The sequence below is a fragment of the Amblyomma maculatum genome, chromosome 2 (assembly GCF_055883805.1).
Source record: "Amblyomma maculatum isolate TAMU_Amacu chromosome 2, ASM5588380v1, whole genome shotgun sequence".
NCBI classification, from domain to species: Eukaryota; Metazoa; Arthropoda; class Arachnida; order Ixodida; family Ixodidae; genus Amblyomma; species Amblyomma maculatum.
In genome coordinates, this window is record NC_139345.1 from 86643214 (window position 1) to 86655483 (window position 12270).

At 48.4% G+C, this 12270-nt stretch overlaps 1 protein-coding gene across 1 annotated transcript in view; it reads right to left on the minus strand.

The window, feature by feature from the left end:
• Positions 1-542: 542 nt before the first annotated feature.
• LOC146199213 (uncharacterized) overlaps positions 543-12270 on the minus strand; it is a 72279-nt gene continuing 60551 nt past the window's right edge. Inside the window, exon 4 of the mRNA XM_084594689.1 lies at positions 543-2517. Coding sequence (XP_084450815.1) covers positions 1666-2517 — 852 coding nt within the window. The 3' untranslated portion in view covers positions 543-1665. The remainder of the gene's footprint in view (positions 2518-12270) is intronic.

A 12270-nucleotide genomic window follows, 5' to 3' on the forward strand; every position in this document is an offset into this window, starting at 1 on the left:
ATAGAATAGGCGCTCTCAAAAATTATAGACTCTGAGTTTCAATATTGCAAAGGAGTATAGGGAATACATAGTTAAGGTTAGGATTTGAGCAGCCCGTCCAAATTGCAAAGTATGTAATCAAGTCGCACGTCTTGTCGTTGTGCTCGTGTGTTTGTTTTCCAGCTTCACAGAAGTGTACCTAGCCTTGGGACCGCGTCGGCTATTTGTCACTTCCTTGAAGTTGGCATTACAACTTGGTGCCTCTGTAAGCAGTATGTTTATTTATGGCGATTAATCTGTCTAGACGAAGCTCTATAAGCACATTATCAGAATTGCATAGCAGGCTGTGGACTGTGTTTGTTTCTTTGTTTTTCCGAGGTATAATGCGCATCAGCTATGTCCCAGCCAGTGTCTTCACTCCCTATATTGCTATTGATTCCACACGCTATATTTAAGGCACTTTCGCCAATCAACTACAGTTAACATGGACCGTATATTTTTGTCCTCGGATTCAGTTTCCGAAAAAAAAAACAAAAAAAAAAACGTTAGAGCATTTCAGCGTCTAGAAAGCACAGTACTTCTGAGCTTCTTCTGAGCTCTTCTGAGCTCTGCTGAGCCACTTCTGAGCTTCTTGGCATTGTGGAAAAGCTGTGCGTTGTAGTTCTACAGGCACTGCATACTAAACCCGGTGGCTGCGATTTAAGCGAAAATTAGGCTGGAGATTCATCAGCGTGCACCCACTCCGCAGCCAGCAGCAGAAAGCGCCTGACATACGGTTGTTTCAACCGTGTTTTGCATAGACAAGAAAGATTAATTAGCACTTGGGTATACGGAAGGATGGAATGTTATTTGCGCGCTTCGGTTAACACAAATATGTACTTCAATTGACGACAGTCTGTTCACGTAATGAATTCACATGTCTCAGTATAAATAGCAGCACTAGCACAAGGATGTTCAACGAAGAAACGAAAAAGCCATAATGAAATACTATACACCACTGATCACACATAATGAGACGAATTATCTCACATAATGACAACAAAGCAGCCGCACATAACACAAGTAAATCACGGATGATATATAAAGAGAAGCAAAAAAGGGTCTTATTGCATCCTTCTTTTTGGTTTTGCCATGAGGGGAAGATCTTGATATACACCGGTGTGCAGGGTCCGTTCAGCCTGCCACGGACATAACATAGAGTCATCTCACACAAAAGACATCTCGGTACGCCGAAATCCAGCTGATGTCGCACACCTGAACGAAAGCATTTAACACAGAGTAAGCGTAAACCACGGCATTTAGGTCCGTTTGTTTGGTCTAGCAGTTCTTTACGCCTCCAAACCCTCATATCTCACACACGCTCCCGAAGCTGCAAGGTTGTCGTGCACTTTGAACCACGCACATTCCATTCGGTGTTAAACTGTCCTGCCATGAACGGGTCTTTGGAACTGACGATGTCGGAGGCTGTCAAGAGTAGGCGCCACTCAGGGAGAGTATAAGGACGTCTCTTGCAATAAGCATGATTATCACTGCGGTCAACAGCAAGGCACTAGGAAAGTCATCGATTGCGTCAGCTGCCACGGAATTCCACAGAACGGAAGCCCTCAGTATTGAGCGCGGAGATCTAAGGTAATCCCGCAGTGGACAACGATAGGAGTTCTCTTGTCTCTGTTCAAGCAGGCTGTCTTAACTCGTGATCTCGCCATTCGTCTTGCGCATGATTTCCAGCTGGATCTCGTGTTCTCTCGCCTTCATGCGGAGCGCGGCGATGCTCGAGCTCCGACGGTCTCCTCCGCCTGTGGGCGGAGACGCGGACGGTGAAAGATTGGTAGCCGTCACACCAGGCGACACGCTGGACGAAGACCTCGCCGGGCTGCTGCCGCCCAGCAGCGGTCTCTGCGCTGCTGCAGCCGCCGTTAGCGGCGGGGGAGGAGGCACAAGAGATGCTGCCGCAACGGCAGCAGCCGCGGCAGCGGCGTTGGACGGAGGTGGCGGTGGTGGTGGCGGGATAGCCACTGCTGGAGGCACTCTTTGGTGAATTAATGACGGCGGGGAAGGTGGCAACACGGGCGCCGTGGTCGGCGGTGCCGTCACGTCGGGAGGCGTGATGTCAGTCCGCTGCCGGTTGTGCACAGACAGCGTGGCCAGCCAGTTCTGGAATGGGGCCGGAGTCTGGTACAGCGCCGGCAACGACGGCGGCAGGAAGGGCCCAAACGGACTGATGGGGAAGAACGCATGACCTGGAGTGAGGAGCGGCATCGCCGCCGAACCAATGTAGGGCGAGAGCCTGGCTGCGCTCAGTAGGCTGGACTCCGGGCATCCGGCCGAGGGCGGCTTGCGGCCATACAACGAGCCGAAGGCGGCCGCAGCTGCAGCGGCGGCTGCTACGGACGGCGACGGGTGAGCTCCGGCCATGGTAGGAGTGGACGAACTTAGAGACTGTGCCGTAGAGTAAGGGTTGTAGCCTTGCGACTGGAGTGCGTTGCCTGCGGCTTTCTCTTGCTTGCGCCACTTGGCTCGCCGGTTCTGGAACCAGACCTGCAGTAGGTAGAAAAAAAAAATGAAAACAAGAGCGAGGCGTTAGGACATCGTGCCGTGCGCCGGAATGAACAGCATTGTTCGCTTTAACGCGTCGCATTCCCCAGAATAGTTCAGACGTAAAACACATTCACTTGGCGGGGGGGCAAAAAATAAAAAATAAAATAAAAATAAATGCACAGACTGATAATCACCCTTGATCTCAACTATTCATCAAACTGATGTCACCGTTAACAGCTGCCTAAAGTGCCCAGACAGCAGAGCGCGAGTAAGAAAAAAATTAAGTCGCGATCTGTTGCTCCTTTGTAGCAGCAACTGCGGTAATCAAAGACAAGCATACCTCCACCAGTTGCTGCCGTATACTTCATTCAGGGGCCCCATGTCTAGTTTCGGTATTAATCAGAATGCTCATGAAAGTTGCGCACTTCTCACATCCCTTTCGGTCTTATTTCCTTCCCACACCGGCGGGGTGCCCGGGATGGGCGAACGACAATAAATCACCAGAATGGCCCGAGTTTTGGCTATATACGTACTCGCTCACAAACTGCGATCGCATATGCGTACGAACCCATTGCCTACGCAGGCGCATCTCAGCGCACCCGCAGAGAGAACGTCCGTTCTGGCTAGCGATGATCGCAGCGGTCGGAAACCACCGGTGCCTTGTGGTGGTGCCATTTCATCCGACCGCGCGCGGGGCGGCGGCGCGACCCCGCGCTGGTCTCCATTAGGCGAGCACGTCTCCGCCCACGAATTCAGGTGGGCGTTAACCGCCCGCTTCCCAGATGGCCCCCGCGCACACGCAATCAACCCTTTGGGTCGCCACTTGATTGTGTTCGTTTGCGGGACGCCGCCACCACCAACAGTCGTCGAGACCAACCAAAGATAAGAGTTGTAAGCATAGTAAAGACGAGAAAGAAGAGCGGGAGCTTCCAAAAAGGCGTCGTTCGCGGGGTCTTTGCTCGGTTCGTTGTGATGAAGAGCGCGTTTTGTGCCGTAAACGCTAGCGCGTTGTGCGTGCTCGATTCGAGTGGGGGCTGCGGCCTAATCTCTCGGCGGGACAACTAGTACGGTACATGCATACATGCATGTCATGTACTGGAACGGCGCCGGATACCCCGCACTCGGCCATCTGACGTCTCCATCCGCCACCACCGCCGCAGCAGGTGTTCGGGTGTTCATAGAACAAAAGAAAACAAAAACAAAAAAGGACTCCAAATAAGTACGTGAAGCTGTCGCCTTTATATTATTTTCCATTCAATGCCTCCTTTGTTTGTTTGTTGTCTCATTTCCCGGGGGTGCTGTGTTTTATACGGCACGGGTTATATATCTGTCACGGAGAAAACAGGTCTATATACTTACGCCATAGGGAACGAGCCAATGCAGGGTTGTTCTATTTATTAAAGCATTCGACTTGTTTCTAGAGCGACAGCGGAGCGGCGTCAATAACAACAGTCACTTCTTTCCATGCCAATGATTTGGAGCTAGCTCAAAGTACAAAACGACGGGCGGGTATCGGTGCAGGCACCTGTAGAGTTTATGGCGTTGAAATGCTTTTATAGGCTTCACTATGTGTGTATCCTGACACCTTCACTTTCGGTTCCGAAGAGACGCCGCTTTGTTGGTCAATATGCGATTTCGTGAACGTCGCCTTTCCCTCACCCTTTTCACCTTTCTGCGTTATATGCAGCACATGTACAAACAAGAACAGCATAAAAGGGAACATCAGATCTATTACCATGCATTCAAGTATCACTCCCGAAGTATGAACAAAAAGCAATCTTTTTGTTGTTGTTCTTTTCTGGGCGGTTTCGGTTCTGAATGCATAACCTCCTCGCTGCTCTCTTAAGCCAGAAGTAAAAATGAATTTGGTTACTGAGCTCTGAATAAATACCTCGCTCGTATTTTCCCCACCTGTGCCTGCATTGTGCAATGCAGGTCGTATATTCTAAAATGCGTCGCAAGATAGGCTTTTCCGTTCAACCTAATGAAGTATACTTGTCTGTCTGCCAGGACACATCGGAATACAGATTTCATAGGACGGATAAGCGACGCCCTTGTGCGTTTTGGCTTTCGTCCCGCGGACAGATGCTACAAGAAATTTGTATTGAAGTGTGCATATGCGCACACCTTCTATAGCTATGGAAGAAGCTCGCACGCTGCATCGATAAGATTGTTTTTGCTGTACACAAAGAGCGGTAGAATAGCAGGCCCACACAGAATACTGACAGAAAATATACATCCACATAGGCTGACTAAAGAATGCTTTCTTTTCTAAATTCTCAGTTAAACTGTTAATTGTCCGGAATCGAAGGGCTTGCACTTACGCTCGTCCATAAGTGCTATAGCATGCAACTTCTGTATGAGAGTGGCAAAGTACTTCGCAGTGGTCATTGTAATTGGTAGTGAACAAGTGAGTAGCAGGTCTATAGTTTACCGTTAGGACGTGCCGGGATTCTGCGGGCACTAATACTATATTTGAAAGAATGCGCAAATTCACATCAAACTCAATTTCTGCTGGTTGTGCGTATCACACGTCTCAGATTCTGTCGCATGGCAGTGTTAATGGCGCAAGGTTACACTACAGAGGCTGAAGCAATTTGGATGTGATTTTTCTTTTTTAGGGTTAACTCGCTTGGATCAATAATATTATTTATTTTCGCAAGAGCGGTGAACAGAAAAAATACATTACTTTTGCTGGCCTCTCTGGTTCCCTTTCCTATAGCCTGAATCGGCATCTTCACCGGCGAATAAAGAACCGCTACAGCAGGAGAATTTCAGTTTTCGGCCGGAAGTGTTCGGCCGAAACAGAAGCGATAACCTTCAAATCACATTATACGACCTTCTGCTGAACTAAATTTCGTACTTGGCTACACCTCTTTGCAGCGAATCGCGTGCCCAATAAACTTTTGACGCCGGATGTACATCAGCAGGCACTCATTTTGCTCCTGAAAACCAATTCAATATCGCCCACACGGTGTCCTTGTAGTAGAATTCAGTAGAAGTTTTTTTGTGCAAGTCGCCACAGATCGTATCCCAGATTCGTAGGAGTTTATAGAAGCTAAATTTTGGTGCTGCAAAGATCGGAACAATTTTACAAGAGTTGCAGCACCTTACGCCATGCAATGCTAAAAATATATGTTCTTTTTTTTTATATATTCAAGAGAGTCTAATCGAAATGAAACTTTATTGAATAACTATTATATACTCTGTACACGTTACACACGAGTTACACGCTTACTCAGTGCCGACATCAATCACTGGCATAGAGAAAAAGTATAAATTGGAAGAACTTTTGCTTTTGGCATTCTCAAAATTTAATAACAGCCGGAAGCTATATCTCCAACGTGAACGCATATGTATTCGATCTATTCCCTATACAAACAGTTTATTGCTTCTGCTAGCGTTCGCTATAAGCAATGGAAATGCACTCGAATATGTCCCGCGTATAATGGGACTGCGGGGCTTGAACAAGCACCAAACTTGCCAAGCTCTGTAATAAGTTACGGACGATATATGGACAGCGGTCTTGGAACGTGTAAGTAAATGAGAAAAGAAGGCAAGAAAGAGAGAGGAAGAACTTTGACAGAAAGGTATAGTTTTTCAGGAGTGACAGCCACTGTCATTCCGCATCCGTGCATACCTTCCAAACGCGGAGCTCCTCGATCTGCAAAGCGGACTCGATGCCTATATAGCTCGTTGGCATGACCATTCCAACAGCTGTCTCTATTTTCGAAGGCGTCACGTGTAATTACCGACGCAAAACATCCACTCCGGAATCCTCCGAATGTCGAACGCATCGATCAATCAACCGTGTCTTTCCTTTTTCTATTGGTCACATTTTGTCATTAAGTATTGCTTGACTTTTTTCTCTTTGTATTTTATCCACCGCTCTTTCATGACCCGATGAAGTTCTGACTTCTTTTTTTATGCTTTCTAAAGTATCGGCACATGGTGCAATTTACGCCACGGTTCTCTCTCTCCTCTCCGCCAGCGACAAGGACGAGAAGGACTTTCGAATCGGTGGATCGCGCAGCGCCTCGATTTCTTATTCTACTGCAACCGTATTAATTGGCCCATGAGAATAGCTATGCAGCGATGCGAGGCATCTGCTCTTCCTGCTCTCTTGAAACCTCGTCAGCTAAATGAGGAATTCGAGCGGGAGCTTTCAAGCGAAGTGCGCGAGAGAGCACCTGCCTCCGTTCTCGAAGTCCTCGCGCGGCTCGCTTGGTTATAACCTGGAGGGGGAAACGGAAAGCAATATGTGCAAAAAAGCATGAAACGCAAAAGAGTATACGAACGGTGTGAGGGGTAAAAAGGTGATGCCCCCTCCCCCTGTTGCACCGAGCTACAAATCAAAGTATCTCGTTATTCCACGCAGCCTCCTAACAAATTACAGAGTACTTTCCTGCGATCTTTTCTTCTTTTCTTTTTTCTTTCCAACACAAAATCACAAGGTGGCGTGCATTCCTGGTAGCGGCCAACCCACAAGATTGGAAAACGGGCTCCTCCCGCAACGCCCACCGCGTGACCCGTCGCGTCTCACGGTCTATGCGACAGCCATCGAACGAACGAAAGAACCCGTCCCCGAATGCTGGCTGCTTCTGCGCTGCCGCATTTTGGCTGTCTCGCGAGCATCGACGTTCCGCTGACTACTGTTTCGCGCGTCCCACGGCCCCACGAAAAGCGCAGAGAGAGCGCGGAAGAGAGGTCGGCGGGGAAGCGCAACTCAAGTTAACAGAGGCGCAGATATCTCCGGAGCACGCCGTGAGGCGCGTAATTTCACGCGGAAACTTGCCATGGCCGCTGAGGCTAGCGCCACACAGCGGTGCGCTTCAGCGAAAGAGACGTGTGCTGGTGTCCTGTCCTCTGTGATTGGTCCCGAGAGAGCGGCCTGACACCTGGGGTGCTACGCTCGCAAGGGCGGGTTAAGCCTCTCCAAAATATATTTATTTTTTTGGCTGTCGAACTCGGCAGCCCGTAACCACAGGCTCCCCGAGCAATAGTGCAACCGCGCGGGGTGCAAAATAAGCGGCCTCTTTCTCTTTTCCTCATTTTCTTCCCGCACCTTCTATGCACGTTATTTTATTTTGGGTGTTTGACCGTCAGACTGTACGAGTCTGACTCACTGGCCTTCGCGCGAGCTATATACAACATAGACGCATAGCATGTAATTAAGCCAACTGTGCAGAGGTGTCTTCTTTCGTGTTTCCATTTGTTATCGCCACAACAGTTGGGCATGCAGAACATGATGGAGCATGAAAAACAGGCAGGTCGTGAATGCGCGTATGCATCCCTCAGCCCCACCTGTATCGACTTCGGGCCTGCGATACATCATCGTGCGTCGCTATTTCGGAGTTGGGAGCATTTTACGCAGTACATGTTTGTACACTGTGCAGCTGCATACAGAGTGTATTTCAAAACTACGCTCTTTAAGTCCGAGTCCTGCAGAAAGCTGGAATGTGAAATCATGCTATACAATGACTCTTGCTATGTGTTTGCATCGATATGCGAAGAAACGTAATGCTAACTTTTCGTCAATGTCATTTCCGTAGACTGGTACTAAAACATGCGAGGACACCTTTGCTGCGCGGGCGAATTTCCCGTGAGCCTAGTGACCTGGCATAAATATCAAAGAAAGGGCATTTGGCTTCACGTTAGTCCTTATATTTACCTGTAGCACCCGAACGCGATATTTTGCGCAGACCTCCGCGCACGCGATCCTTAATTAGCCATTACGGTCATTTCTCCGTTTGGTCTTTAACGAACGAAAGCAGGAACTACGCACTGACAGTCCTGACTCGAGGCGACGTTGCCGAATTAGGCAGAAACGGCTCACAATTAGCCACGGCACTACCACAAAATTGAACGAGCCGAAACAGCGTGCCAAGCTCATATAAGGATCAGAGCTGGGCTTCTGAACGCAGCGGGTCCAAAGAGGCAAATCGCGGGCGCACGGATAAGCGAGCGAGCCGCGATCGCTCGATCGGCTTCGCGCTGCCCCAGGCTCCGTGCGCGAGCGGCAGCGTCTCTTTGAACTCGGCTCGACCCTAAACGACGCTCTCGTAGTTGCGTGATGGGCAGCCGGGTAAAACGGCACGGGCCCCTCCTCCTACTTAGGGCTCGAGCGCAGTTCGCTGCCCAGGAGTATGTGTACGTGCGTATGTGCGCACGTGTATACATAAGGCAGCGCCGAGAAGTTGACAGTGCTGCCTCTAGATAACGCGCTTCCCTCGTCTACCGTACGTGTTTGTGTGTACTCGCAAGCATAGCACGCAAGGCTCGTCAGTCCTAATCTTCGCGTATAGAAGGGTGTAGCTGCGATGGCAAGGGCGCGATCGAAGCTCCCGTGAGTTTGTGTGTTTGTTCGTGCGGGCTCGAGGGGATTGAGTAGGGGCTCCTGCACACGAGCAGAGTGGCTCACCCGGCGATGCCTGAAATGTGCGATGGCCTCCAGCGCCTCTGACGAGATAATCACACCTCCTTTGGAGCATCGACTTGAAAGCCGAGAGCACCGCGGTTGGCTGTCTGTGGCCATTTTTCTTCAGATATTTGCTTTTTACATATTTATGTGCTAGAAATAAAGCCCGCTTCCACGCAGGCAGGCGGGCAGCACCCTTTCGTTGTTTCCTCGTCGCGTCACGACGTTGGGTGTCATGCTCGGAGCGTAATAACACACAGCCTGTAATGAGACTGACACCCATAGTCGCTAGGTCCTGCTTTTATTTTTACCCCCCCCCCCCCCCTTTTTTTTTTTTTTTTTCGCTCCAGAAAATAGAAGCCTGCGCGTACACAACAAGAAGGGGCGGGGAACAATGAGCCAAATAACTCGGACAGGAGAAGAAAGAAGTAAGAAAAATGAGACACACACTGCCGAAGACAAGACATAGAGAGCTTAGTGTGACGCTGCAGGGGTTAATGTGTTTCTCCGTCGATTTTCTTCCTAGCGTAGCTTTGTGACTGTCAAATTCTTTTCGGTTGTCAGGACTTGGAACAGTCACCGTTATGTTGCTTTTCGCCGTCGGGCTCAGCGAAACGCAAACACATTCGCTCCGCCCGAAGGCATAGACGAACGGCGCGAGGCATAATTGACGTCTGGAACAATGCGACCGAATTTTCGGTCTCGCTCTATGGCTTTTCTATAACTGCTCAATTGTCCTGTAAGAAAGCATCCAGCTCGTAAAGCGGTAATCACGGGATAAGGCGTGCAATGAGAATTAGTCCAGGCAATAGGCCAAGAAAATCGTATATATGACGTCGATAACCAGTCTCAACCATTTGCCGCTCTCCTGATAAGGCTGCTGCCTATTTTTAATTCGACCGTGCGCCTGCCGGGGCTAATATACACGGCGAGCTAGACTTATAAGTCACGGCACACGATTACCCGAACACGATAAGCAATAGTTGGATGAAACAGCCCACCCCGCGTTTCTCGCCCGGCATACTATTAAGGGGGCCGGTCGAAGTCCAACGAAACGATGCAAAGCGAGTATCTACAATGCAAATTACCACGCGGTGTACACACTCCGAATTTCCTCCGACTGTCGACAGCTGCACGTAGCAGAATGGCAGAGGGCCTTCGTGACTGCGTATTTATAAACGTATGCGGGATGGCATTAATACTTAACTGGAACACATTGCACTGCTGCTAGCTAAACGCACCGTTCGCATTCTTCCCGCCGCGGTGCCAATTGGAATGACGCTAGATGGCGTGCAGGCCGCCGCGGCGTGCGGAGACAGCAATCATCATTACTGGGCGCCATTAGGCAGCCTCGCATTCAATCATGCGAGACCGAGGACACCTTGCAATTACGCGAGTAATTGGCATAATAAAATGACACCCAGAAGCGAAAATCACCAAATGGAGAGGAAAGCGGCGAGCGAGAAGAGGAAGGGAGAGGGGGCACGCTGTTGAGTTTCTGGGATGCCGTGTGAGAAAGCCAGAAACACGCAACCTGCACGCTGCGTTTGTGTAGTAACAGGGGACAAACTACCAAAATAGAACTGTCTTTATGAAGGTAGGTTTTTCTATTTTTTGCGATGGCTTACTAGAGGCATTAAATGCCGACCTTCATTCGTCGGTTGTTCGCTGAATTAGCAAGGAGCAACTGGGACACGCGTCTTTTTTTGTACACGACAATTCTTAGCTTTTGTTTAATACACAACCTGTTAAGAAACGTTTGTTAACCAAGCTAGTAGGTCACTGTAGTTTGCGTACATATTATCAGCGCATTAAAGCTACAAGCGTGTAATTTTTGTTTTAATCTGCTACAGAGCACGACATTTCTGAAAAGGATAAACGTTTCCGTACGTAGCACTCGCTATAAAAAAAAAAAGAAATGAAGTTTCCTCTATTTTGCTTGCGGATGTCGTTTTAACTGCTTTGATTCCGTCAAGTGGCTACCAAAAACGCTAAAGAGAGACGTGTGGTTCAAAACGTATTTCGCGCCAGCGCTTGAGGCATAGACGAGTACAACTCAGTCTTTGAGCAGTGCGTACATATATATATATATACACAGGGTGTTACAAGGAAGACTTTAGGTAATTTTAAAAATTCATAGTTCTGTAAGAAATCCCAGTAGATAACAAAAAAATAGTTTACTCTTTTCATTCAAGCGATAGCCACAAGAGCCAAGCGAAATTATTATCTTTACTGACCTGAAAATTTCCTGCCGCCAAAGTTTGATTTTGACTAATGGGCCAGGGAAACTCAATAAGGATGTAAGGATTAGTCTTTAAAATTAACTTTGATGAACGAAAAACAAAATACTGCAATTTAGCATAGGCGACAAGCTACTTCTAACACCATGGGCAACATTAAACAGCTCTTAGTTGGTGACTGGGTCGGGGCTTACCGTATCATTTAAAACTCTGGTAGTATATATATAAATATTACATATAACTACACATAAAAGTGCTCATGCGCCACAACTGCTAGTCGTTGTGTTAAGGTACGTTACGTTTGAATGGCAGTCGCCTTCTATTGGACCGAAGGAAGCATCACTGCGAGCTGGTCAAGGCATTCCAACTTTTCTGGTGACTTGCATAAAGCTCACATTCCTTACCTTCGACTTTTCTCGGAAAGTATCGAAAACAACTACACAGAGTTTAAAAATAAATGTTATCCACGAAAAAGTAGGCGCGTGGACTATTGCCAGAGGCGCTGGACGCAAATATTTAAAAAAAAAGAATCGTTCTTGGTAGATACATCGACTATTGTAACGTTGCCAAAAGCATCGGCTCTCCTCGAACTCTGCGATGCCGTCTAAAATTAAACACGATGCGTCAAGTGGACAGCAGCAGCATGGCTTCCACACGGAATAAGTATTCGCGTGTTTGAGAAGAATTACGTGCAGCTAAAGACATGCCCAGAGGTCGACTAAGCCGTCCACCGTGTGCATTCCAGCCGAAATAGCCAGGAACGTTAAGCACACATATCTACTATCCAATGTCAGAACAGTCTTTCTGTCTTATTATGCAAAAAAAGAAACAACAAAGCAAGCTGTATGCACATGTAGAGAGCACGCGGAAAAATGAGGAACAAATCGTGAGGAACAGATGTTAAGTCGTCCTCGGCGCGTTTTTGCAGTGTAGTTCGAAGCTCGCTAAGTGCTTGTGCGGCAATCGCTACTCATTCGGTTAATTACGGGGCCATTAAGAGACGGACCCGCTGAGACGTGTTTGTATACCATTGCGAACGAGCATACGTCGTATGGTATTAATTTATGAGCACGAGTCGCCCATTCGAAGACTCCA